The sequence below is a fragment of the Pelmatolapia mariae genome, linkage group LG10_11 (assembly GCF_036321145.2).
Source record: "Pelmatolapia mariae isolate MD_Pm_ZW linkage group LG10_11, Pm_UMD_F_2, whole genome shotgun sequence".
Taxonomy (NCBI): domain Eukaryota; kingdom Metazoa; phylum Chordata; class Actinopteri; order Cichliformes; family Cichlidae; genus Pelmatolapia; species Pelmatolapia mariae.
The window spans coordinates 35,699,502-35,724,199 of NC_086236.1; the positions used below are offsets into that span (position 1 = coordinate 35,699,502).

Genomic DNA, 24,698 nt, shown 5'->3' on the forward strand with positions numbered 1-24,698 from the left:
GGCGTCCTCACTTCAAACACACACCCGTGAATTTGAATATGTTAACTTTCATTGTTATACAGCCCGAGGCCCAGCTGTGCTGCATTTTTCTAACACCACGTACTTTGCATGTGAGATTTAAAAATTCCATTTATCTTGTCATGCTAATCATTGCTTTATTCACTACCTGCTGCAGTTGCATGTGGATATGTTCTAAATGTATTTCCTTTTATTCCATCGTGAGCCGATAGCAACACAGCAAAGCCTTTTTTTTAACTTAATTCTGCAACCTTATAACAAAGCTAACCAAAGCAAAGGTGAAAAAAACCCTTTTTATCTAGCTTGTCTCACAATCATATAACATCAGAGATATAGAAAATAAAATATCGCTGTCGTCTTAATAACTTATTATAAATACGTAATTAATGCTCGACAAACAATAAAATACGTCATAATGTGGACACACCCCTTAGCATTTTAATGAGCTTTTACTCCACTTTCTCTCTTCGCCTTCCAGTATTGAGGACTACGCTTCCCATGCTCCTTCGAGGTTGGAGCTTGCGCAATTTGTTTTCCACGGCCCTAGCTGCTGGCAGTGGCTGTATGCTGTTTGTTGTGTTTACATTAAGGAAGAGAAAGAAAGAATTTCCCAAGTTATTGTAACACCGTGGCTGTCGCATGAGGTAAGCACCAGACCTTTGTTAAATGTGTGCTCTATCTGTCTGTTAATCACTTGTATGGACGTTATCAGGAAGAAAAAGTCTACAGTTAAATTAGTTGATGAGCGATAATTTAGCTAGCATCACAAACAGACAAGCTAGTTGAACACTAAAGAAGCGAAATTCATCGATTACAGGGCCATAGGCAACATGCTGAACTCTATATATGAGATTATGCCAGTTTTAGAGGATTTTTAAGCAGACCACAATGAGCCAGTTAGCCCTGAGTGTGTGTTATCATCTTTTTGCGCTAACCCACTGAGTCAGCTTGCTAGCGTTGAATAAAACAGTATCGCACAGAGACAATAGGTGGACAAACGTTTGCATCTTAAGACAAAGAAGAGGACATCGCTGGTGTATAATGTCACCATGCAACAAATAAGACGATAGCAGCGTTTATGAAACGCACATAAGCTTTGCTTCTCTTAGCAAGGCATTAGATGCTGATAGATTTTGTGCAGAAGTTATTAAGTTGTGATCTATATGAAACTCGTTAGGTATTCTGTAAAAGCACGTGTTTAGTGTGCGGACAAAGCAAAGAAACGATTTAGAAGTATTTTAGAAAGACTCTGTTATTTATATATATATATATATATATATATATATATATATATATATATATATATATTGTCAAATGTGGCTGATAATGGTATGGTTTAAAGAGTTACATCATCATCAGCTTGTGAAACAGTAAAAACGGTGACCAAATATCAAAACTGAGAGAATTTGCCAAACATTGTATTGTTGAACTTTCTTAGTATTAGAAGGCTTTTTCTGATGTATGTAAAACACTAACTAATGGAGGTTTATTTTTATGGATGTGCATGGAAAACTACCAGGTTTAGAAAGGCTACTAAAACATTAAATATTATGTGACAGTTGAGTTAACAAAAATCACAAGAAAATAGGTCTTCAAGCAGTTGTGTGTCTTAGCAAAGCAAGTAGCAAGAGCTGTTAGCATCTGCATTTCAAAGGTTGAAGGTTTTCCATTCAGTAGCTTAGCCCCTCACTTTGTTTCCTTGGGTTTTGGTTTGTTGCAGGTTACTGGGTGAGCCCCTCCCTGCCATGAGAGCGGACCACCAGGTCACCAGCCCCCCCTCCTTCTGCAGTTGATGGATCTGCAGCTGGTGCAGAGATGACAGACAGCGTCAGGGCTTTCCTCCGCGATGTTGCGACGGTTAGCAAACACAAAGACACTGCACCCATAAATAATTTATGACATAACGTGCAAGTATGTAGTGTATGCAAACTGAAACAGAAACATTCAAAACAATGGACCCATTCAGCCTTGCTGGTTGAAACAGTAGAAAGAGCCAGCTGAAGATCGTAATTCTGACTGATTTCAGTGACATACACATGATTTAGCAATCTTAATGTAGATAGTATGTTCCATCCATTTGGTGTCAGAGTATTGGATGTTAAAGTTCTGCTAGTAGCCAGTTTTGAAACTTGGCAGCCGACATCTTGGAATAAGCCCAGACTAGGGCTGTTCGATATAACGATATATATCGGATGACGATATAAAAACGTCTATCGTTTCATTTTACGCTATCGTTTGTTTCGTGGTGTCGCAAAATAAACTGTTTACGGCAATATTTTTTCATCGTTCTGATGGTCACTGTAGTGGCTATATTAATTTCTTAAAGTTCTCTCTTTCTCTTATATTTTATATAACCACACTACTGATGGACAAGCGCCTGTTTTTATGCGTTGTCGTTAGCAACAACGACGGTAATAGCATCGCATGTCCGCTTGTTTATGTTCCACATAAACCTTTCACAATAAAGCTCAAGATCCTGTTGAGACTTTTCAAAATAAACTGAATCACGTGAAAGAGCCGATTATTTATGGATAAGAAGTAAAAAAAAGAGCCGCCAGGTGCTAAAAGATAAACCCTAGACTAAAACGTTAGAACAGGCTTTTCCCCGCAGCACGCCGTGTAATAAATACTCACAAAGAAAACGGCGGCCGTTACAACTTATGTCTAAAAATGTATCGTTTCATGCATCGGTTAAAACACTCGACTCCAGCTACATGACGCGCAGCTGGAAACACTTCACGCAAGTCGAGCTGCCCGAGATTCACAGAATTTACAGAAAATGTTACATTTTTGTGATTTATATCGTTATCGGGACGATAGAATTCTTATATCGGGATATGAGATTTTGGTCATATCGCACAGCCCTAGCCCAGACTCTCATTTTTAAGTCTCTTTCTATATAAAAGTAGAGCGATCATTTTAGTGGTCACTGGGACAGAAAAACTGCTTGTACAGAAACACAAGTCATATTCAATAAAAACAATTTCACAAGTTTGGAAACTTTGCTCTAAGTTTAAAGAGCTTTTTTGCCTCTTAAGTTACACTGTTTAACATCATTAATGCTTCAGTAACGGTCCAGTGCAGAGCCAAAATAAACAGCTTCTCTACTCAACAAATGTCACGCTAATTCACAATGTGGATCCACAGTAGGGACATTTGCCTTATTGTGCTAATGAGCAGAGAGAAGTGCCTCCATGCAGCAGAAACTGTGTTGAAACCTCTGCTGTGTCCATGCATCTGTGCAAACACGAGATTGTTTCCAGTTTCAGCACTCACTGAGTGCATAGAAATATTCATCAGAAATTGAATCTGTGACTGAAGTGTAAGAAGAAGAGCAAACTCAACCAGACAAAACCTTCAAAGACACAATAATGTTTGCATATGTTTCTCTAAAGGTGTTTACTGTGAAGCAAGTTCATCATAGACAGGTTTTCTGTGGATTAGCTGGCTTCACAAAACCTAAAATCCCAGGCATTGGTCAAATCAGGACATCATCAGCTCACCCATGGAAATGCATGCAATGAAGCTTGCATCACACAGTTTGAGCTGATGTTAATGCCAGAGGTGGATGTTGCTCTGCAATTACTGATTCAGCAGATCATTGGCAATGTTTAGGCATTATTCAGTAAGGTCTTTAGAATGACTCATTCTTTTACAAATGTTGGTAAAACCAGACTGCATGGCCATGAGACTGACAATGTGTGACTTCAAAGATTAAGATGTGTGGCCCAATGCTTTTGTCTATTTAGTTTATGCTAATTCATAGCATGACAATGCAAAGCGCAGTTTGCACTACTGTAACTACAGCTGGGCTCCAGTGACGGTGTTATTAAGCTATACTTTGAACCTGTGCAGCCTGAACGTGTCCGGGTTACTTCAAGAGCCTCCAGAAATAATATTTGTCTTTGAAATAATGTCAAATGTTCTTTACTGACCTCATGGGGATCATTCATTACAGAGAAGATTTAAGACTTGTAGAAATGCTCCGACTGTCTCTTTTTGTATTTATGCTCTACAGGGGATCAAGGACTCCATATTGGGGATTGGAACAATCTCCAAGCTGGATGCTCGTATCCAGCAGAAAAGGGAAGAGCAGCGGAGGAGAAGGGCCAGTGGGGCCCTGGCACAGAGACGGGCACAGAGTGAGGAGCGCAAACCGGACAAGTAAGCACCAGAACACATTTTGGTCGTATTTTGTTTTCTTCACTCATCCAGAGTCAGATGTCAGCATAGATGATTTTTTTTATGTCTGTCGTCACATCTCATATAGAAAATATTAGCACCCTTTTTAATAGATGTAATTTTGCACCATTTCTTCACTAATCAGATGTCTTTAAGAGAAAGAGCTGGCTAGATTATTCTGTAAATGCAATTGAAGAGCAAGTCTTTTATGGGAAGTAATTGCTGAGCTTATGAAAAAGAGCTGTTTGTAAATGCTTCTGTGTTTTTGTGTCCCTAATACTAGTAAATATAATAATGTGTGAATTACAATATGTTATCTAGTTGGGGCCATCATCGTATCTACCCTGCAAACTGCAACACGCTGACAGTTCTCAGGAGTTTGTTAAGAAGTAATGAAATCAAGTCATGCGAAAGTGAAACATTAGTGTTGTTCATTTTCTCTTCTAGTGAACCCAAAGTAGGCAGCAGGATTTTTCAATGCTGTGCCTGGAATGGAGGAGTGTTCTGGGTAAGCTTAAACCCGACTGTTACTGCCTCAAATGTGAAACATCATTATCCACTAAAGTATCAAAGCTGAATACCAAAGTTAAACAACCACGCTATGCAGGGAAGCACAAGTTAAAGAATAACAACGGTATTTCTCTTTCTCTTCTCAGCTCAGTCTGTTTCTCTTTTACCGGGTGTTTATTCCACTCCTGCAGGCTCTCACGGCAAAAATCATTGGTATGTATGGCTGCTGCTCAATCTGGACCAAGTTTTCCGGTATGTTACGGGAAGCAGGTAATTAACAAAGCTGTTTTTACTCCAGGTGACCCCTCCCTCCATGGCAGTGTGTGGTCCTGGTTAGAGTTCATCCTGACGTCCGTCTTCAGTGCTCTCTGGGTCCTCCCCTTGTTTGTCCTCAGCAAGATCGTCAATGCCATCTGGTTCCAGGTCAGGCCCTTCTTTAAAATCAGAGTTCCACGCCATGCACACAAGATGGTAACTTTTTTTGTCCCCTTCAGGCATCGGAGACTGTTATTACTTCTGGTGTACGATTTTCTGTAGTAGCATTCCACTTTAGCTCACAGCGCAGTAGACTGTACTGAATCAGTGTCAGCTGCTGAGATTTATAAAGCCAGCGCTGCCTCAAGGGCTGCTGACTCTTCCTTTGCAATGGTTCAGGCTGGTCTCTCATCAGAAATAGCCCCAAAATGTAAAGAAAGACAGAGGATACACAGAAGTTTGAAGGGGTGTTTAATAATGTTCCCTCTAAGCTGCGCGCGTGCGCAATTGCACACTGCTGGCACAGTCTCTGCGCACAGAAAATCTGCGTTGTGCACAAAAAAAAAATCTAAAGATGTACCCTTAGGCTCCCTCCTCCATCTCTGAATCGAGGAGGGGGCCTAAGGGTACATCTTTCGCCATCTTACAATGCTGTGATTGCAGCCATTCCCCAACTCTCTGTGAATGGTACTCATGGCCATTGATCAGTGGTCTTTGATCAGTGGGTTTTGGTCAGTGGTTGTTGATCAATGGTCATGAGAATTTGCATAATTATGATTAAGGAACTGACCTCCCAGCCCATTGTTCCTTCAGTGGGCTGGTTTCAGTCATTATGCAAATGTATTGTTTATAAGATTGGGGAAACCTGCAGTCAGCTGAGACTGAAGGAGTCGCCTGGATGAGTGACGAAACGTTTCTCCCACAAAACGCTACGTCCAGATGAACAGATTCAACTTTTGGAGATTTACTTTCCTGGATGATTGAGAATGCATGAAGATGTGTTGATAGGCCACGTAAAACCAGAGTTATGATAAAAATATATGCAATGTTTGGTTTTCTTCCTGAATACTATCGTTGTTTATATTTACTGCGGAAGAAACGGTAAAAACAGCGTTTTATAAGGAAAACGCTCGAAGGCACTCTCCACCTGCGAGCAAAAACAAAACCAAAAAACCCCACCCTTTCCTATTGGTCGAAAAAAGTACCATGTCGACCAAACAAACAATGATATGGCAACGTGGCATTTAGTTGTTTAGGAAGGGGGAGGTGCCGGGGGGGGGGAGTTTTAGGAGTGACGGCGGTGTTTTGAGATGTGAGAGATTTGCGACATTTAGCGCAAATCTTGTGTAGTTAGTGTGTAGTGTAGTCAATAGTTTTGTTGTGTGTGTCAGAACAATGAGGCGACTGCTGAATGTTACAGGTGTTACAGGAGTGATACATCTCCTGTTGTCAGGCCTGCAGGTATCAGGCTGTTGTTCTCCTTTATCTCATAGTGGACAGAAATTATTTTTGGAGTGGCACAAATAATTTGTGTGGCATCAAATTTGATGCAGAACAGCTGATTGTTCTGTAAATAGTTTGAAATGTTTATTTAAAAAACGCCTTGGCTGCATTTTTAGGTAAACAGCTGCAAAAAACTTTGTTTGCATAACTCAGTTACTTTTTTGAAGAAGTAACTATATAATTAATTGCCCAACATTGGTCATTATATACTATATTTTGCAGACAGAGAGTTACAGGACTCTCTCCCAGACCACAGACTCAGACTCATAATACAAGTCAGAGCTTTATTAAAAAAAATAAAATAAAGTTGTGTTTTCAAAATTGGAGTTCAAGTTATTTTTACTTCCAATAGTGTTAACATACTACACAGGTCATCAACAAGATTTTTTTTAAATTTTCATTGTAAGTGGGCTAAAGCAGTTAATTAAAAGTCGTCTAACATAAATGTAAATGCTATAATTTGATTATTTTAATAAACCATGTAACTTGGATGGATTGGATGCTGGCGTGACCACAGTGCACACGTCTGCTGTTGCTCACAGTGGTCCAAGGGACGCTCAGGGAGTTTGTGTGTTCGCTCAGACATTAAAAAATTAGAGGGAACATTGGTGTTTAATAAAGTAGGCTGTTAGATGGCATTGCAGGGCTTTATTAATAAAGAAGCTGTAGACACAGATGTTGCTTCTATTCATGGATGAGGCCATATGTGACGTTTAATTATACAGAAACAGTCTAAGGTTAAACTTTTGTTTGTCCTTCCTGTACAACTATTTTTAATACAAATTTGGATATTGTGTAAAATGGAAATAAAAGCTAAATATGATTATTTTCATATTATAAAAGCAACTATTACAAACTGAAAAATGTTGTAATAAAAAAACCCTGAAGTTATGCAATGCTGTGTGCACCTCATAACTATGTTCTTTAGCGAGAGGTAAGTAACAGTGTAACAGAGCATCCTGGTAAGTTAGAATGGGGTCATGATTTTTAATAACTCAACCATACGGTTACAGAATAATGTTTCTCACAGTAAAGAAAGTCATGTGAAAAAGAAAGCACTCATTTTCCCTTTCAAACCTTCACATATCTTCAGGTATCAGAGCGTACAAGCTGAAATTAAACTACAGATGACTTTTTTTTTTTAAACATCAGTTAAGCTAAAATGTAGAAGCAACGTGTGAAAAACTAAGTCCACCCCTACTGCTTTCACAGGAATTTAAAGTAGTAAGGGTGGACTTAGCCAGGAGCTAATTAATTGTTCATCAGCAAGTGTGAACATCGCTTTGAAGCAGACATTTTAGCAGTTTGCTGATCGTAGAGAAATACATTGGAGGTCATCCCCTCCAAAAAGAACAAACTCGTGATTGGTTTATCCTAGGGTCCCACAGCTTAAAAAATAACTTTAATCAACCCAACACCAGAAGTAGCACATCCAACATACCACACTGCTGACCACCAGAGGAGACTACCAGCTCATCATCAGGTGTGGTTTCCACATGTAGGAGCAGATGAGCCAGGGAAAGGAAAGAGGTCTCCAGAGCACTCACCGATTCAGCAGAACCTAGTGGCATGTGTGCATTATGTCTTTCATCTAACTGAATCAATTTGTGACTACCACACCAACAACAGAAAACCGAAAATATTGTAAAGTATTTTTTTAATAGTTAAAACAGATTCATCACCCTGCTTCCACAAGAAAGGGGTAATCACACACCCTTCTTCTTGGAACAAGCACAGTGCCACACACTGTCAGAGAAATGGCCCACTGGTGCTGCCTGCGACTCTCATCAGTCTCATACTCCTGACTCTGATGAGCAAGTGGAAACCAACTGTGCTCGATCACAGAGCTGCAGAAAGGGTGATACATGAAGAGACAGGAGAAAGCAGAAGCACTATGGGATGTAAAATAATACGGCACATAATATTATTCAAATATTCCCTCTATTAATTCAAGTCTTTGTGCACAATATACAAGGCTGAAAATCAATGTGAAACGAGCAATCTATTAAGATCTTAAAAAAGGACATCTTTGTCAAACAAGACCGGGCTGTTTTCAGCACAATAATGCCAAATCACATTGTTCTATACAAAACCTCAGACCTGTCGATGAACTTCTGACAAACATTTGTTGTTGTGGTTATTTTGAGAGGATGATATTCGAAAATAAGAGCTGGAAAACATTTCCCCAGCAGGGTCAGATGTCCATTACAGAGTTAAAAGCAGTTATATTCCAAATGAAACCTCCAGTTTGGCTGCAGTGACGCTGATGTCATTACGTTGCTCTGTGTTATAGGACATAGCTGACCTTGCATTTGAAGTGTCTGGCTGTAAAGCTCAGCCATTCCCCAGTGTCAGTAAGATCATCGCAGACATGCTTTTTAACCTCCTCCTCCAGGCGCTCTTCCTCATTCAGGTACATTTTATCCTTTCTTTAAAATAAATCTGCATAGCTGCCTGTGTTTCTCGCTTTATTCCAACTAGTGTCGCTGTGTGTATTTTTGTGGTCCTCCAGGGTATGATCGTTAGTCTCTTCCCCATCGATGCCATTGGACAGATGGTTAGCCTCCTCCACATGTCTCTGCTCTACTCCCTGTACTGCTTTGAGTATCGCTGGTTCAACCATGGTGAGTCCTCTGTCAGCTTCTATACAGACACAGACTCATCTGAATTCAATGTGAACCTCTAAACGATGTGTTTTTTTTTGTGTTTGTCTAAGGCATCGAGATGCACCAGCGGCTGTCCAACATTGAGAGGAACTGGCCATATTACTTTGGCTTCGGCTTACCCATGGCTCTGCTGACCGCCATGCCCTCATCATACATCATCAGGTTAACACTGCATGATTTTTTGTGACCATTATTACAAGTATTATTTTGTTTGTGAGGTCCATTTTCCAGTCATGTTTTTGTTTTGTTTGTTTTTTTGTTTTTTTACACCTTATACATACACACAAACTACAGAAATATATTCAAAACTAATGAAAGGCACATATTGGAGAACAAAGTGCTCAGAAGTAGGTGCAAAGGACTTGGTCTGAGTAGAGAGTCCGTATGTGAGTGGCCTGAGTGATGGGGGTTACTAAGACCATGGCTCAGATTGGTGAAGAGGGTGGGGGGATAGTGTTTGTTAACAGTCTGAATGGCCCAGGGGAAGAAGCTGTTTGTGAGTGTGGAGGTGTGGGACCTGATTGACCTGAGGTGCCGACCAGAGGGCAGCGAGTCAAACAGTTGTTGGGCGGGGTGCAAGGGGTCACGTGGGATGGCCCTGGTTTTCCTGAGACAGGAGGATCTGGTGATGGCCTCCAGGGGTGGCTGAGGGCAGCCAATGATTTTTAGGGCAGTGTTAATTACCCTCAGTACAGCTGTCCTGTTCTCATTATTGTCCCCTGTGTACCAAACACCCAGGCAGTAGGAGAGCACGCTCTCCACTGAGGAGCGGTAGAAGGCCAGCAGCAGCTTCTGGTCCAGGTTATTCTTCCTCAGGACAGGAGGAAGTGCAGCTGCTGTTGGGCCTTCTTTACCAGCGCGTTGGTGTTGTGGGTCCAGATCAGATCAGCGGAGATGTGGTGTGCCCAGAAAACTGAAGGTGGAGACAGATTCCACATGTTCTGCGTTTATAATGAGAGGGGAGGGGAGTGGACCTGTCTGTGTCTCCTGAAGTTCATTATGAGTTCTTATGTTTTAAGGACGTTCAGCTTCGGGTTATTTCTTGAGCACCATCGGGACAAGTTTTCTACCTCCACCCTTTATGCTGTCTCATCATCATCAGAGTATGGCAATGACAGATAGCAAACATCTGTGTCCTGCCAGGCGTCAGAGTCCACACTGATGCCTGGCAGGTGTGTTCACCTGTAACAAGGAGGAGTTACTGTACAGTTTTATAGATAATGATAGGAATGATTTCCTGAAGTGTTCTTTATGGCAGCGCTGTTGAATTATTCTGAGGGAGATGGAGCTGTGCTGCCTCAGAAGTGCGGAGTAGAGATGGGCTGTCCATGATGGAGAGCAGTTTGTTCAGCGACCTCCTAAACCTCACTGACTCAAACGCCTCCAGATTCTGGCCAGTGATGGTTCCAGCATCTCTGGGTCTGTTGCTGACCCTTCTTCCCAGCATATAACAGCAAAACAGATGGCACTCGCTACCACAGACTGGTAGAAGATCTCCACCATCCTGCTGCACTCATTAAAGCTTCCTGAGCTTCCTCAGGAAACAGTCTGCTCATCCCCTTCACTTTGAGAAGGAGAGGAACTCCACTATTTATAATTACAATATATTACAAATGGAGTAATTAGTTATAAATAAATATAATGAATAGTCACCAAACATGTCAGAACTTTCTAATAGAGAGGAATCTGGAATTTGGACCTTCTGCTCTGTTTTTAATGGTTTTTAAATGTTATCTTTGTTTCCTATGCAGCGGTTGCTTGTTCTCCATCCTTTTTCCTCTGTTCATCATCAGTGCTAATGAGGCAAAGACACCAACAAAGCTGTAGTGAGTGTCCAACAAACACACTGTAAGAACAATAAATAAAAGGATCTCTTTCACAAGTGACTGATGTCGATTTCACTCTTCCAGCCACTTCCAACTGCGTCTCTTCTCCCTGGTCGTGCTGATCAGTAACAAGCTTTTCCACAAGACTGTCCACCTGCAGTCATCACTGACGTCATCTGCCTCCACAGAGAGGCTGTCAACACCTCACACCTCCCCGGCCCGCCAGAGGCTGCTGCCCACCCAGTGAAGGAGATAGGATGGTCACCAACAAGCGGTTTCACTGAAAATTGATTTTTTTTTCTTTTTCTAGAAGGATCGCCCTTAATGAAGATGAGTTCAGCTGGTTCATGTGGTTCAGGACAAAGGGTTTACATGTTTTTGTGTAATCTGTGCCGCCTCAGTTACTCATTTTTATCCACCTTTTCTGTGTGACACAAAAATCGACTGACCTGTGCCTCACACTCAAAACACTTTAAATATTAAGATCCAGACTTCTTTTTACTTTGACTTTTCTTTCTTTCTTTGCATAATGTGCCATTTGAGTGACTCTCCTTTTAATAAATTACAGCACAAGACATCACAAAGTTTTAATTTCTTTAAGCAAACGTGACTAAAGAAGGATATTTTTCTCTTTGAAGGGGCTTTTTTGTGTTCAGAAGCAAAGCACAGGTGTGTTTTCTTAAAAGTCACATTCCTCCCTCACATATCCAACACTTTCTTGCACACGGACGTGTTTCTCTATTAAATCCTGCTCTCCTCACAGTCCCGTCTGCAACCTTGTACAGTTATAAAGGGAGGCTTTTTAGTTTCAAATCCCCACAGCTTTGTTTTCAGTAGAGTACAAGCATCGTTTCAGGAGCTGCTATTAAAAGGCAGAGTGACCTTTTTGTAACGGAAATCAACCACAAACTCACTTGTGTGCGATGACAAAACTGTTCCTGTGTGTCCCATCCCAAAATTAAAAAGTCTGGATTCTGCTGTCTAACGTCACAATGCACACGGCTACACCGGCAAAGGGCAAGCTTCATTAGAGCTGTTAGTGTATTGATAGATGAGACGACACTGCCAAACCGCTACATCTTTAACTTTACTTTGACCACTTCAACGCTAAGCTCTGTCACAAAGGAGTCATGTAGCTCGTAGCTTTACAACAGATGGGTGATCAGCCTCGACTCGCTTGCTCTAGTGCCCCTTCCACCTTAAAGAGAGCTTGATGCAAATATAACTGATCCCCAAAGATCATTGGCTGTTTGGTTATTTGTGCTGTACATAATGTTAATACCTCCTGAATGTTCAGTCAGAAGCCCAGCGCCACACAGTGACCCCACCCCAACCTTTGTCTCATCAGAGCTCGTGGATGTGGAGAGGGGCCATGATTTTAAACAGTGTGCAATTATTGTAAGAAGAGCATAGTGTTTGTGCAGACTGATATTTGTGAGTGAGGTTTTGTAAAAGTAATACTTCTAATTTGAATAAAATTGGTCAGTATTCAATATTTGAGCTCTTGTGTTTCTGTGTTTTTTGTTTCTCTACGACATTTCAAACTCAGCATTGCAAAGATAAGGATGGATAAATGATTTATATCACTGAAAATCAGATTGGGTCCTTGGGTTGTACTCCAAATTGTTCATGGTTGACTAAAAAAAATGTTTCTGGCTTAACACAGATGCAGATGGACTTTTGTACTTGATTGAGCTAAAAAGACCTGTGATTAACTGATCACCAAAAGATACAGTGGGAGGATTAATTATTTGATCCCCTGTTCAATTTGGAAGATTGCTCATGTACAGAGAAATTAAGTTTCCAAATTTTTTGGGTAGTTTTATTTTAATAGAGAGAGAAAGAAAAACTTTACATAAAAGTAACAAGTTGATTTGTAAGAGGAAACAACGTGAAAAATAATGAGAATGAATCTACACCAACGAAATGAGGTGAAATTATTTTCAACCAACAGGGGGCTGTGTTCTTTTCTTGGTAAGGACACGTCACTACACTACAGCGGCGGGGTAAGGAACAAAATCTGATTGACATCCAAAGAACCAATAAGATACGAGAAAGTAAAACGTTGAATGACACATAACCAATAAGCACGCAATATGTTCTAGTCGGGGCGGGATTAGCTCTTGGTGAGGGTTGTGTGTGAAAAGTGAGTAGCAGGAGCGGAGCGGGTAAGTGTCCGAAGATTACATATTAGAAAGCGTTAGCTTTTCCAGGACTACCAGTTTTTATTTTCTGTTGCTATATGTGAAGGAGACGCAGATGCTTCTTTTTAAAAAATAAGCCAGGGAGTTGGTGCGTGACTGTGGTTTTCATTAAAAAGAGGCTAGCAGGTTAGCCTAGCAACTAACACACTTTGAAGTGGATGCAAGCCGGCCTGACGCTGACTAGCAATAAGACGCTGCATAAACTACAACTATGCCTGAATGCACTTTATATGTGCAGTTGTTAATATCTGGTTTAACCGTATTAGCTGCCGTTCATTTGCTCTTTCTGTCATGTGGGTTAGCTGTCAGCACTTGAGGCTCGTTCTGATAGTGGTGCTGTCTTGAAAGCATGAGGGCTCTTTGGAGCTTAGTGGTTCGACTTTACACTTTTCGTAAAACCTTTTTAATGCACATGTGAAATAGAAGGGCACAAATCCATGCAAAGGGTTTCCAGACTGTCTACTTCCTGCTTTGTGACGCCACACGTTAGTGCGTGGCCTTATGTGGTTGGGCTGGACGTGGAAGTTAACTCCTGACATCTGGATTGCTGATTCTGTTTCTTAGAACCTGACTTGGAAACATATTCCGCTGGATTTTTAATAAATGCATAAACATATGTCTAAAAGTGCATTTGTAGTGCCTTTTCTATTGTGCTTAGAACCATTGTCTTTCTCCCATTAGGTAGTACGGGTAGCTTTCCCTAACCTCGCCAAGATGACCAAGCTGGGCTTCCTGCGTTTGTCCTATGAGAAACAGGACACGCTGCTGAAGCTACTGATCCTGTCTATGGCCGCTGTCCTCTGTGAGTCCTCTGCTCGCTCTATATGATAGCATGGACAACACTATACAACACACACATCACAATGATCCATGTGATTTTTCTTTCCCCTCCTCAGCATTCTCCACCAGGCTCTTCTCCGTGTTGAGGTTTGAAAGTGTCATCCATGAGTTTGACCCGTAAGTACTGTCTGCATCATCATTTATTACATTAATAGTTTTTCCTCCTGAAGAGTCCTGTCTCACCTTCACCTTAATGTCACAACCAGGTACTTCAACTACCGTACCACCCGCTTCTTGGCAGAAGAAGGATTTTATAAGTTTCACAACTGGTTTGATGACAGGGCTTGGTATCCTCTGGGGAGGATCATTGGTGGCACCATTTATCCGGGTAAGACCATAAATTGTCGTAAGATTCTCCTGTCGTGTGGAGCAGTTTGTGTGTTACGTGAGTTTTTGAAGGCTCACGTCAAATTATGACGGTGTGCTTCTGTTTTCTTTCTCCAGGACTGATGATCACGTCTGCTGTCCTGTACCATGTCCTACATTTTTTCCACATCACAATTGACATCCGTAATGTCTGCGTCTTCCTGGCTCCCCTGTTCTCCTCATTCACCGCCATAGTCACGTACCACTTAACCAAGGAGCTGAAGGTAAAAAGAAAATCACCCTATAACACAGACACATTGTTCATTAAGAATCATGTTACAGAAAAACGGAGGCGGTGGTTTACGACGCCAACTGTCTGCCATCTATAATCCAGTTTTGAGATCCCTTCCCAGACGCCTTAACACCTACTCACATCCTGGGCCATCTGACCTTAGGAAATCACATGATAGGGTGGGGCTAGGTTTCCCAATGAGCTCACCTGAAACCTTGGCTGATTGTGACCTACACCCATTTTCACACCTTGGCTCATGTGATTAGGTAGAGGATCATTAGGGGGTCCATTCTCCCTCTCAGACTTAAGCTCCCACAGAGCTTAAATCTGGGACTCTCCACCATTTGACCCTAGAACTGAAGAAGCTTCTCGGATGACAGGTGAGACGTCTTCAAGCAACTTAAAGAAGTCCAGACGCGTTTCTTTCCAAGCTCCTTAGACTATGATGACCTGGATGACTGAGAACCTTCACAGACATGTTACAGGAAAACATTTTCATTGGGATTGATAATGGATTATACAGAGAGATGTTATAGTTAAGTAGTCTACTTTGTTTGTTATGAATAAAATGGACAATACAAAAGAACATCTTGTCAGTATAAATGCAGTTACACACCATGAGACTTCAGCAAACTTTTTAAGTTTATTGCAACTTACACAAAGTTAATAACTTGATTTGATATATCCAGGCTCCAGTTCCTCATTATTTGTTTCCATGCTCTGTCCCTCTCAGTACAGGCACAATAACAGCTGCATTGATCAGTGTATTAGTTCATGTTACATTGCTTATGACTGGTCAGTATTCGCAGGCTGTAGCAGCAGTTACATTGTTAGGATAGGGATTTGGGATTATCGTCTATCTTTAGTCCCAAGACTGCCTGATACAACTGCTGAGTTTGAACGTAACCAAAGAGTTAGGGACATAATCCAGGATATGTTTCATCTGGGACAGTTCAGTATTGTACAGTTTATATCTGGCTTAGTAGGGACCAGTATAAGGTTTTTTTTTTTGTCTCTGTCCCACATATGGTAGACATCAGGTGTGTTTTTACAGTGGACATGCTCAGTTTGGTTTCTTTATGAGGATGCTTCGTCAAGTAAAGCCTGAAGGAGGCAAACAGGTGGACCACTCGCTAGCTGCACATTCCAGACTATTACCTGCTCTCTGAACACAAAGTAACAAATAAACACAATTAGACATCAAAACAGACTTCACACTAGGAATCCAGGACTTTAAATGGTATTCACCAAGTGTCTGTGGGGTATTTCCATCCTCATTGCACCTCTGGCAGGTAGAGAGAATTTAAGAGTGGCAGCACCTGTGTGAAAGTGGCTTAAGACTGTTAGAACAAAACTGAACATGGTAAAGACTCTTTATTGCAGGACTGTGGTGTTAACCTGCACTAGTTTTAACTAAGTGTGTTTTTGTCTCTTCAGGATGCAGGTGCTGGGCTCCTGGCAGCTGCCATGATTGCAGTGGTGCCTGGTTACATCTCTCGTTCTGTTGCTGGCTCCTACGATAATGAAGGTAACAGAAACTCAGTGGCTGCTCATTTTATTCATCAGTCAGAAAAGGCTCTTTCCCTGGTAAACTATGTTATATATTCAGTCAATAATGAAAGTAAAGTAAAGCTGTAGCATTAGAGGATATACACTGAAAGTGCAAAATAGTATAATAAGAAAATGATCCTCCCTGCTCAGGTATTGCCATCTTCTGCATGCTGTTGACCTACTACATGTGGATCAAGGCTGTGAAAACAGGCTCAGTGTATTGGTCGTCCATGTGTGCGCTGGCTTACTTCTACATGGTGAGGAGATGCAGCTGATCTGCATGTTGTACTGAGTGCATTACGAGGTGACTTTGGTCATGAAATGGTCTCTGTGTGCATTTAGGTTTCCTCCTGGGGTGGCTACGTGTTCCTCATCAACCTTATTCCCCTCCACGTCCTGGTTCTGATGCTCACAGGCCGATTCTCACACCGCATATATGTGGCTTACTGCACAGTCTACTGCCTGGGCACCATCCTCTCCATGCAAATCTCTTTTGTTGGTTTCCAGGTAAAAAGAACCATCTCATTTCATCACCTGACGCACCCTCCTTCCAGGACGGTTTTTTGTTAAAGATTAAAAAGTAGTGATATTCTCATGATGAGAAGTTTCACTTTGCTTTGTGTCACACTGTTCAGTTCCTTGTCTCCCTTTTTTCATTTACCAGCCGGTGCAGTCATCAGAGCACATGGCAGCCTTTGGCGTGTTTGGTCTGTGCCAGATCCATGCTTTTGTGGACTACCTGCGCAGCAAACTCAATGCTCAGCAATTTGAGGTGCTGTTCAAGAGCGTCATCTCTCTGGTGGGCTTTATCCTGTTGTCTGTAGGTGCTGTTCTCATGCTGACAGGTAAGAGGATTAACAATAACAGTAATGAATGGGAAAACCTTTGTAAAAGCTTTTGACGTGACATGATAAGTACGTTTCTGTCAGGTAAAATCTCTCCGTGGACCGGGCGTTTCTACTCCTTGCTGGACCCCTCCTATGCCAAGAACAATATCCCCATCATCGCCTCTGTGTCCGAGCACCAGCCTACCACCTGGTCCTCATACTACTTTGATCTGCAGCTCCTAGTCTTCATGTTCCCAGGCAAGTCAGCAAAAGCACAGAGTAGCACTGCCTTAATATTCTGTAATCACTCCATATTTCATTCCAGTTTACCTTTCTCTTCTTACAGTCGGTCTGTACTACTGTTTTAACAACCTGTCGGATGCCAGGATCTTCATCATCATGTACGGAGTCACCAGCATGTACTTCTCAGCTGTCATGGTACTGCTGCCTAAATGCCCTTTTTTCTGTAAACCTGTGTGTGCGTGTGTGTGTTACACATGCCATCTGAGACAGTTGTTTGCTTCTGGGATTTTAAAAGCAACCTGATGGCATCACTTTTACACCATTAAATGTAACCGAAGCAAACAAGAAATGGTGTCTAGGATGTTGTATGTGCCCCGTCTGTGTCATATGTTGGTTGTTTTTGAGTTTTTGTTTTTTAACTGCACTGCTTGTTTCCTCCTCAGGTGCGTCTGATGCTGGTACTCGCTCCGGTCATGTGCATCCTGTCAGGCATCGGCGTGTCCCAGGTTCTAACCACTTACATGAAGAATTTGGACGTCAGCCGGCCAGACAAAAAGAGCAAGAAGCAGCAGGATTCCACCTACCCAATCAAAAATGAGGTGAGTTGGCTGACAGGATAAGCTTGCTGTGTAAGGTGGTGACAGTGACGTTTGTTATGCCATGGTCGTGTTGTGACATGAAAGTCTGTGCATTCGGACAGGTTAAACCTGTACAAAAAAAAAAAAAGAACAACTACTGATTATTTTAAATAATCCATCATTGTCAAGCTCTCAGCTCAGTGTTTTATAGTCTTGATTTTCATGTCTAGTTTAAAATCTTGTCCAAGAGAACACAAACCCTTTCTTCTCTTCTTGTATTTGATATTTCATGCAACTTGAAACAGATACTACACCTAAAAGTGAATTGTTGTATAATTACTGTTAGGTTTACAAACAATTGTGGGATAGGTACACTGCATTGTTGAAGGTTCACAACCTTGACCAATTAAAAAAAACGTGTGTTTAGTTGAGATTCTTCCTCATGATTTAGATGATTTTTCAGTGTAGCGATGAGTACAAAGCTACACCGCAGTCTGACCTGCACCTGCCAAGAAATATAACTATGCATTGCATTTACACAGATCTCAGCAGCTATGATAGATCTGTTTGATGGTAATATGCAGTGTGACCTCAGTGTGTTGACAGCACAAAGATGAGACCTCTGTAAAACAAAATGGAATTTGCTGCAATTGTATCTAGTTTGTGCTAATGTTAGTAGTCTTGATGTGCTGTTGACAAAATGTATAGACTCAGTCTTTCCTCCTTCGTGTGTCTCAGTGTCAGTAAATGTTGTTCAAAATTTGTTTGCTCCAAGTCAACATAAGCACTCCATTTTACTTGTGCCTGCAGAGCAATGCAGACACTCCCACAAAAATTATAAGTGCAACAACAACGTTACTCACTAGAGGGAATTAAACACACAAATGAGACTTTAGCAGATCCACTTTATAGGTTCTCTCCACACTTTCTCACTTGAGTATTTGGCTGTTTTCACCTTTGAGACAAAACTCAAAGATCAGAGAAATCTCCTCCCATTCTTTATTTCACACTCCCTCAATTTATTCCATTACCCGTTAAGTGGCCCAGTTCCTAGTTTTAAACTACCTGATCCCAAATAAAGTGTAGTAATAATGAATATAAAAGCATGTTGACATGCTCTGTGTAAACCTACCAGGTTGCCAGTGGCATGATTCTGGTAATGGCTTTCTTCCTCATCACGTACACGTTCCACTCTACCTGGGTGACCAGCGAAGCCTACTCCTCTCCATCGATTGTCCTGTCAGCCCGTGGAGGTGACGGCAGCCGCATCATCTTTGATGACTTCAGAGAGGCCTACTACTGGCTGCGCCACAACACTCCTGAGGTCAGTTAATCCCCACGTGAGGAAGAAAAGGTTGATCATTAAACTATAGATCGTTGTCATGAGTGATCAACAGTCACAGCCGTTTGATCAGATTTTCCATCTACGTATCTAAGTGTTATTTTTCCTATCCAGGATGCCAAAGTCATGTCATGGTGGGATTACGGATATCAGATAACTGCCATGGCTAATCGAACCATTCTAGTGGACAACAACACATGGAACAATACTCACATCTCCAGAGTTGGACAGGTGAGCTGGGTGACCTTTAAGGTGAAATTGTCTATGAAATGCTGCTGTGCTGACCATGCTGCCGTTTCTTTTGCAGGCCATGGCATCGACAGAGGAAAGGGCCTATGAGATTATGAGAGAGCTTGACGTCAGTTATGTTCTGGTCATCTTTGGAGGGCTGACGGGCTACTCTTCAGATGGTACGCCGCCTAATACTCTATAACTAATGCAGCACTTAAGGTGTTGTGTTTTTAAGCTTCTAAATAAGTGTAATTGAATTTTAGGAGTTCCATTTTTTTTTTTTTTTTTTTTTTTTTTTTTTTTTTTGGTCAACTCATTAAACATTCAGCACATGAAGTAAGACATTACTGTTTGGACGGTTATAAGCACCTTTCTAATTGGTGTATGTGTTTGCATGACAGACATCAACAAGTTTCTGTGGATGGTCCGTATTGGAGGAAGTACAGACACAGGCAAGCATATCAAGGAGCACGACTACTACACTCCCACCGGAGAGTTCAGGGTGGACCGCGAGGGCTCACCAATCCTGCTTAACTGCCTCATGTACAAGATGTGTTACTACCGCTTTGGCCAGGTCTACACAGAGGCCAGTGAGTGCTTCTAGTACCTTCTACCCCTAGTCTGATCTATTTATCACTTTATATGAGCCTCTTAAATTCCAACTGGAGGAACGTGATTCAGAAATTAAAAAAACAAAACAAATACACAGCCAGTGATGGTTTTTCTGATTAATTCTGGTTCCCTCTTTTGCAGAGCGCCCACCTGGTTATGACAGAGTGAGGAATGCCGAGATTGGGAACAAAGACTTTGAACTGGATGTACTGGAGGAGGCCTACACAACAGAGCACTGGCTGGTTAGGATATACAAGGTAAACAAGCTAACTTTGTCTCTATAACAGTTGTTATAGTTCTGTATTTTCATGCTGAGTGTTTGGTTCCAGATTATTTCCATTGTAGGGGAATTATTGCTTAAAACTGCCTCAAGCTTCTCACATGCTTATCTTACATTATAGTAAACATTGTTTTTAATTTAATGAAATGTTATATGACTAAACTATAAAAGCTTAAGTTTACTGATTAATGCAAATTCTTGTGACTTTACCTTTTAAATCACTCAAAGATTAGTTTGTTTAAGGGCGGGCTTTTTTTTTGTCTTTTTAATAAAGTGACCTTTCCACAGTTTATAGCTAAACTGTGTAAACATCTAAAATCAGTTTTAGAACAGAACTTTCTAAGCTAACAGTGTTCTCCTGTTCTTTAGGTGAAAGATCTGGACAATCGGGGTCTTTCAAGGACATAAGGCGCACAGACAGCAGTGAAAACGGCCTTTAAGCGCACTGAACGCCTTCCTCTGTGGTCAGCAGTCAAGCGGGAAAAGAGTACCTTTTTTATATGCCTTTTGTTTTGGGGAAGAAAATGGCATCACACATTTCTCCTTATTCTTTATAGGTGATTTTCATTTTTTAAATTTTGTTTATAATGAAACATCTCATCTGGGATCAGAGGGAGATGATGTCAAAACGTCCAGTTTGATCTAGGAAGTGTATTTTGCCAAGAGGTGGTCATTTGTGAGCGGTTGGAATTTTTACAATGTGGTCAATTAAAGTGGGATTAAATCGGAATACAACTGAGTGTCTTTTTTTTTTTTTTCTTCCCTGTCACTGAAATGAAATGCAGTGCAGGCTGTAGTCAGCTGTTGATATTCAGTTGGATCAGTTTCGTTGGCTGCCCGATCCTCTTGTTTCTCATGCTTTGAACAGTAGGCTAGGAGCAAAAATGTTTGTAGACAGTTTACTGCTGACCAACCACGCTTGAGCAGGTAATGGTTGATATGGAAAGCAAGAAAATGATTGGATTTACTTTCGTTTTATTCTCCCCACTCATTTTCTGCCAGGGAACAAATAATCCATGAGCTACTCTCGAAGCTCTGAAATGTGATGGTCCGACATCAGTGAACAACAGCCAATTAGCTGCCAGAAAGCTGAGTCTTTTATTGAAAGTAGGGTTACTTTATCATAATTTTAATTCTTGCCCACTTTATAGATGGAAGATAGTTTCAATTTATTACATAGGTTCTATAAAAAGATGCACTCAAGACTTCATTTTTTAAAGACAACTTTACGACAATTAAACACTTTTCTAAAGTGTTTACTTTAGAAAAGTTAGTATTCAAGGAAATAAAGCAGGACAGCATGAACATAAATACAGTAAAATATTTCATATTAGGACAATTCAATATTAAAATCATCTTTAAAGTGTCCATTAGGTTGAGTACCAAGCATTGCTGAATTACCCCCCCTTAGAAATAGTACAAATATAGGTTTCTTTAGAGGCTGGACTCGTCCGGGAGATCTGCGACGAGTGCAGTGTTCTTTCTGTAGATGTAGGCGTTAGGATTATCATCCAGCTTCACCAGCTCAGCCAGCGATGACACGCAGGGATCGTGATCGACGAGCATCTTGGGCAGCTGGCTGGATTTGTTGTGGATGCGGGAGGAGCGGCGCACAGGTGTCAGAAACTTGAGATCATTAATGTTGCTCTTTCTCCTGGATGCACTCGTGCCGACCTCGCCTTCAATTGTTTTTCTGACACTGAAATGTTGAGAGAATCATTTTGTAAGAGTTAAGAATGAAGTGGCTCAAATAATCAAGTAACTGAATAGATTTGCTAAGAGAAAGTTGACCGGCTCACCTTTGCAAGTATGGCGTTGTTTTCACACTGTATTTGATCACTGATGCATCCTCCATCTCTGGAGTTGTCTCCATCACATCATCATCACTTTCTACATAATCCATCTCCACTTTCTGATCATCGCTTTCTTCTGCTTCATCCTTCACCTGCTTACCAGCATCCTCAGGCATGTCAATCTTCAGTTCCTCCGCTTTACATTCATTTATAGGCTTGCTATCCTCCATTTCACTGTTGCACTTATCTGTCAAACCTGTGAGTTCTTATCAACACAAATGACAAATATGTAAACAAAGGCATCAGATAATTAAAGAACTGACATAATGCTGATTATTTTACCATCACTACATCTCGATGGCGTTTCCATGGCCTCCAAGGCATCACAGAGATTCACAACAATCTATAAAACAAAGGGAGGAGATCTTTGATATTCAATATTATACCTTTTAATCGAGCTAATTAGAAGATGAAACCATGCTCCATTTCTGCTTACATCATCCACTCTGTCTTGTGACTCAGCAGACAGATCCCCATCAGAATTTTCTAGGTCTAGTGTAGTGTTCATGATCACTGGAGTTTGGCTGGATGCTGTTGGTCCTGCCCTCCGAGTATCTCCACAGGAAACAGTGCCTACAGCAGTGTCAGCGGTGTACATTTCCAGTCTTGGCTCAGGCATGTGGCGTGCAGCAGGCTGAGATGGAAGTTTGACGACAGGTTTTGTAGAAACTTTGGTTTTGGAGGGCTTTGCTGTCGACATGGCTGGTCTCTTGAGAGCCTTACCCTTTGAAGCCAGCCACTCAGCCAGTTTTGCTCTGTAGAAAGCACATAAATAAATTAAGTTTTTTTATTTTATTGTAATACAGCAAACATCGCATGTATGTGTGGACCATCTTACTTTCTCTCTTCTGCAGTCTCCATAGTAAATCTGTATTGACTGATAGTGTTTGAGGCAAGAGGCTTGCTGACCTTCTTGTCAGGTTCTGAAATCTGTGTCTTTGGGTTGTGAGTCCCACCTGTCTTGGTGGGAGCCACAGTAGTGTTTCTAGAGCCAGCAGTGGTTAGTGTTGCTGGGACGATTCTTGCAGGGGGGCGAGCAGAGGAGAATCCAGCAGGATGACGACTGCTGGCAGCAGGCTTGGAAACCTGAGCAGGCCCATCAGACACCGACTTGGACCTCACTGGTGCAGGTTTTTGAGTACCATGTCTCTGCATCTCAGCAGCAGATTTGGACCTTCTTCTTGCTATTTTTCCAGGCCTTTGGTTCTCCATTTTCAGTGCTGATGGGTTAGGATCCATCATACCTGCACTTGCCTTCCAAATAGACCCAATTTTTGACTGGACAATCTTTCCTTTATACATTCCTAGAGCATTCCTTGATAACAACACAGCAGCTGGTACCGGTTTCTGGGCCTCAGGCACTGACCTAGTGTCAGTTTGTTTAGCCTTAGCTCTAAGGGGCTGACTCTTTGGTAGGGTCTGCTGTTTTGGGCCATTTTTCAGTTGGAATGGCACAACAGATGTTTTCTCTCCTTTTATAATTAACTTTCTTTCATGTGCAGGCTGGGCATTTTCCTTGTTTTCCTGTTACAAAAAACAACAACAACAACAACATTACATCATGATATCTGCTAAATTCAAGATGGGCATCTCTGGATAATATAGCTTTCAAAAAAAAATGTCATGTTATTTCAGCTTACTTTCTTACTGATGTGGTTCCGTCTTGAAACTGCAACTTCCATTGTGTAGCCCCTCAAAACTGCTTAAATTAGTCAGGAATGCTGGAATGTGAGCAAAGCAAGGAATACACTGCGTGATTAGTTATTAACATCATCTTGCACGTGAAGTGCTCGAAACTCAATCATTTAGTAAAAGCTAAGAACTTAAATTTCACTCTACGTGTTGAATACGCATATGCAGTACTCTGTCGTAAATTAAGGTTAGCTAGCTAATATAACGTTAAAGAATACAGGTTGGACATAATGAAAATTTGCCGTTAGTCTCCGATAGTGGGCTAAAGTAATGCTTATATATGAAACACTGACTTACCCCTTCTGCGCTTCGTTATAATCTTCCAAGAAACCCCTCCACCTCAGCGCCACAGTTCAATCTGAGGGAAAAACACACCTCGTTTTGCTTCTTCAGGATTTGACTTGGCGCTGCAGCGCTCCAATTGGTCACCTCTGTATCGCGAGAAACCAAAACCAACCAATAAAATATCTCCAAACTAAGAGCGAGAACAACAGATAACGTCATTCTTCCAGCCCTTAGGTTTTTATCCCCCCTTCTGTTTAAATGTTTGAACCCAAATAAAATTCCTGTAATACCGGTCCGTGCTGACCGATACACACCCAATGTTGCCCTTAAAAAAAGAAGTCGAGACAGTTAAACACCAGCTGTCAGGAAATAGAGTTGGAACAAACGAATACATGAGAGTGTGACTTATGAAAGCCTCTACTGTATTAAGCGGTGCTTTTATGTCAGTCTTCACAAGCCTTTAACTTTGTTTTCTGCACAAGTACATAAAAGCAAATTATCTTTTTAAAATAAGCATAACAGCCAATGACTGTGTGTGATATATTAATATTACGGATCCCACGCCTCAGCACAAACACAAGATACATTTGGGATTATGCCTC

The 24,698-nt window shown here is 41.4% G+C and overlaps 3 protein-coding genes across 3 annotated transcripts; 2 read left to right on the forward strand and 1 right to left on the reverse strand.

The window, feature by feature from the left end:
• The first annotated feature begins 535 nt into the window (after positions 1-535).
• Positions 536-12,460, forward strand: ei24 (EI24 autophagy associated transmembrane protein). The gene is made up of 11 exons (XM_063487890.1): positions 536-662; positions 1,739-1,875; positions 4,037-4,182; positions 4,648-4,708; positions 4,857-4,923; positions 5,009-5,133; positions 8,762-8,881; positions 8,981-9,092; positions 9,185-9,296; positions 10,886-10,960; positions 11,045-12,460. Exons 2-11 carry the CDS (start codon positions 1,834-1,836, stop codon positions 11,205-11,207), a joined length of 1,023 nt encoding a protein of 340 aa, XP_063343960.1. The 5' UTR covers positions 536-662; positions 1,739-1,833; the 3' UTR covers positions 11,208-12,460.
• A 611-nt stretch (positions 12,461-13,071) lies between these two features.
• stt3a (STT3 oligosaccharyltransferase complex catalytic subunit A) lies at positions 13,072-21,001 on the forward strand. Its single transcript, XM_063487281.1, has 18 exons — positions 13,072-13,128; positions 13,846-13,966; positions 14,061-14,121; positions 14,211-14,332; positions 14,449-14,594; positions 16,040-16,130; positions 16,304-16,410; positions 16,496-16,660; positions 16,818-16,998; positions 17,083-17,238; positions 17,327-17,418; positions 17,667-17,822; positions 18,937-19,125; positions 19,258-19,374; positions 19,451-19,553; positions 19,776-19,964; positions 20,128-20,243; positions 20,636-21,001. Exons 2-18 carry the CDS (start codon positions 13,879-13,881, stop codon positions 20,672-20,674), a joined length of 2,118 nt encoding a protein of 705 aa, XP_063343351.1. The 5' UTR covers positions 13,072-13,128; positions 13,846-13,878; the 3' UTR covers positions 20,675-21,001.
• A 284-nt stretch (positions 21,002-21,285) lies between these two features.
• On the reverse strand, positions 21,286-24,200 carry si:ch211-266i6.3 (cytoskeleton-associated protein 2). The gene is made up of 7 exons (XM_063487350.1): positions 24,109-24,200; positions 23,760-23,840; positions 22,958-23,643; positions 22,556-22,874; positions 22,402-22,462; positions 22,066-22,324; positions 21,286-21,965 (listed from the first exon to the last, which is right to left on the reverse strand). Exons 2-7 carry the CDS (start codon positions 23,799-23,801, stop codon positions 21,701-21,703), a joined length of 1,632 nt encoding a protein of 543 aa, XP_063343420.1. The 5' UTR covers positions 23,802-23,840; positions 24,109-24,200; the 3' UTR covers positions 21,286-21,700.
• Positions 24,201-24,698: the final 498 nt, after the last annotated feature.

Coding starts and splice junctions, on each gene's coding strand:
- ei24 (XM_063487890.1), top strand. CDS start 1,834: ATGACAGACAGCGTCAGGGCTTTCCTCCGCGATGTTGCGACG. Junction 4,183..4,647: donor GAGGAGCGCAAACCGGACAA/GTAAGCACCAGA, acceptor TTTCTCTTCTAG/TGAACCCAAAGTAGGCAGCA. Junction 10,961..11,044: donor AAGACACCAACAAAGCTGTA/GTGAGTGTCCAA, acceptor TCACTCTTCCAG/CCACTTCCAACTGCGTCTCT.
- stt3a (XM_063487281.1), top strand. CDS start 13,879: ATGACCAAGCTGGGCTTCCTGCGTTTGTCCTATGAGAAACAGGACACG. Junction 16,661..16,817: donor TCTCTTTTGTTGGTTTCCAG/GTAAAAAGAACC, acceptor TTCATTTACCAG/CCGGTGCAGTCATCAGAGCA. Junction 16,999..17,082: donor TGCTGTTCTCATGCTGACAG/GTAAGAGGATTA, acceptor CGTTTCTGTCAG/GTAAAATCTCTCCGTGGACC.
- si:ch211-266i6.3 (XM_063487350.1), bottom strand. CDS start 23,801: ATGGAAGTTGCAGTTTCAAGACGGAACCACATCAGTAAGAAA. Junction 22,463..22,555: donor CACAAGACAGAGTGGATGAT/GTAAGCAGAAAT, acceptor TTTGTTTTATAG/ATTGTTGTGAATCTCTGTGA. Junction 22,325..22,401: donor GCCATCGAGATGTAGTGATG/GTAAAATAATCA, acceptor TGTGTTGATAAG/AACTCACAGGTTTGACAGAT.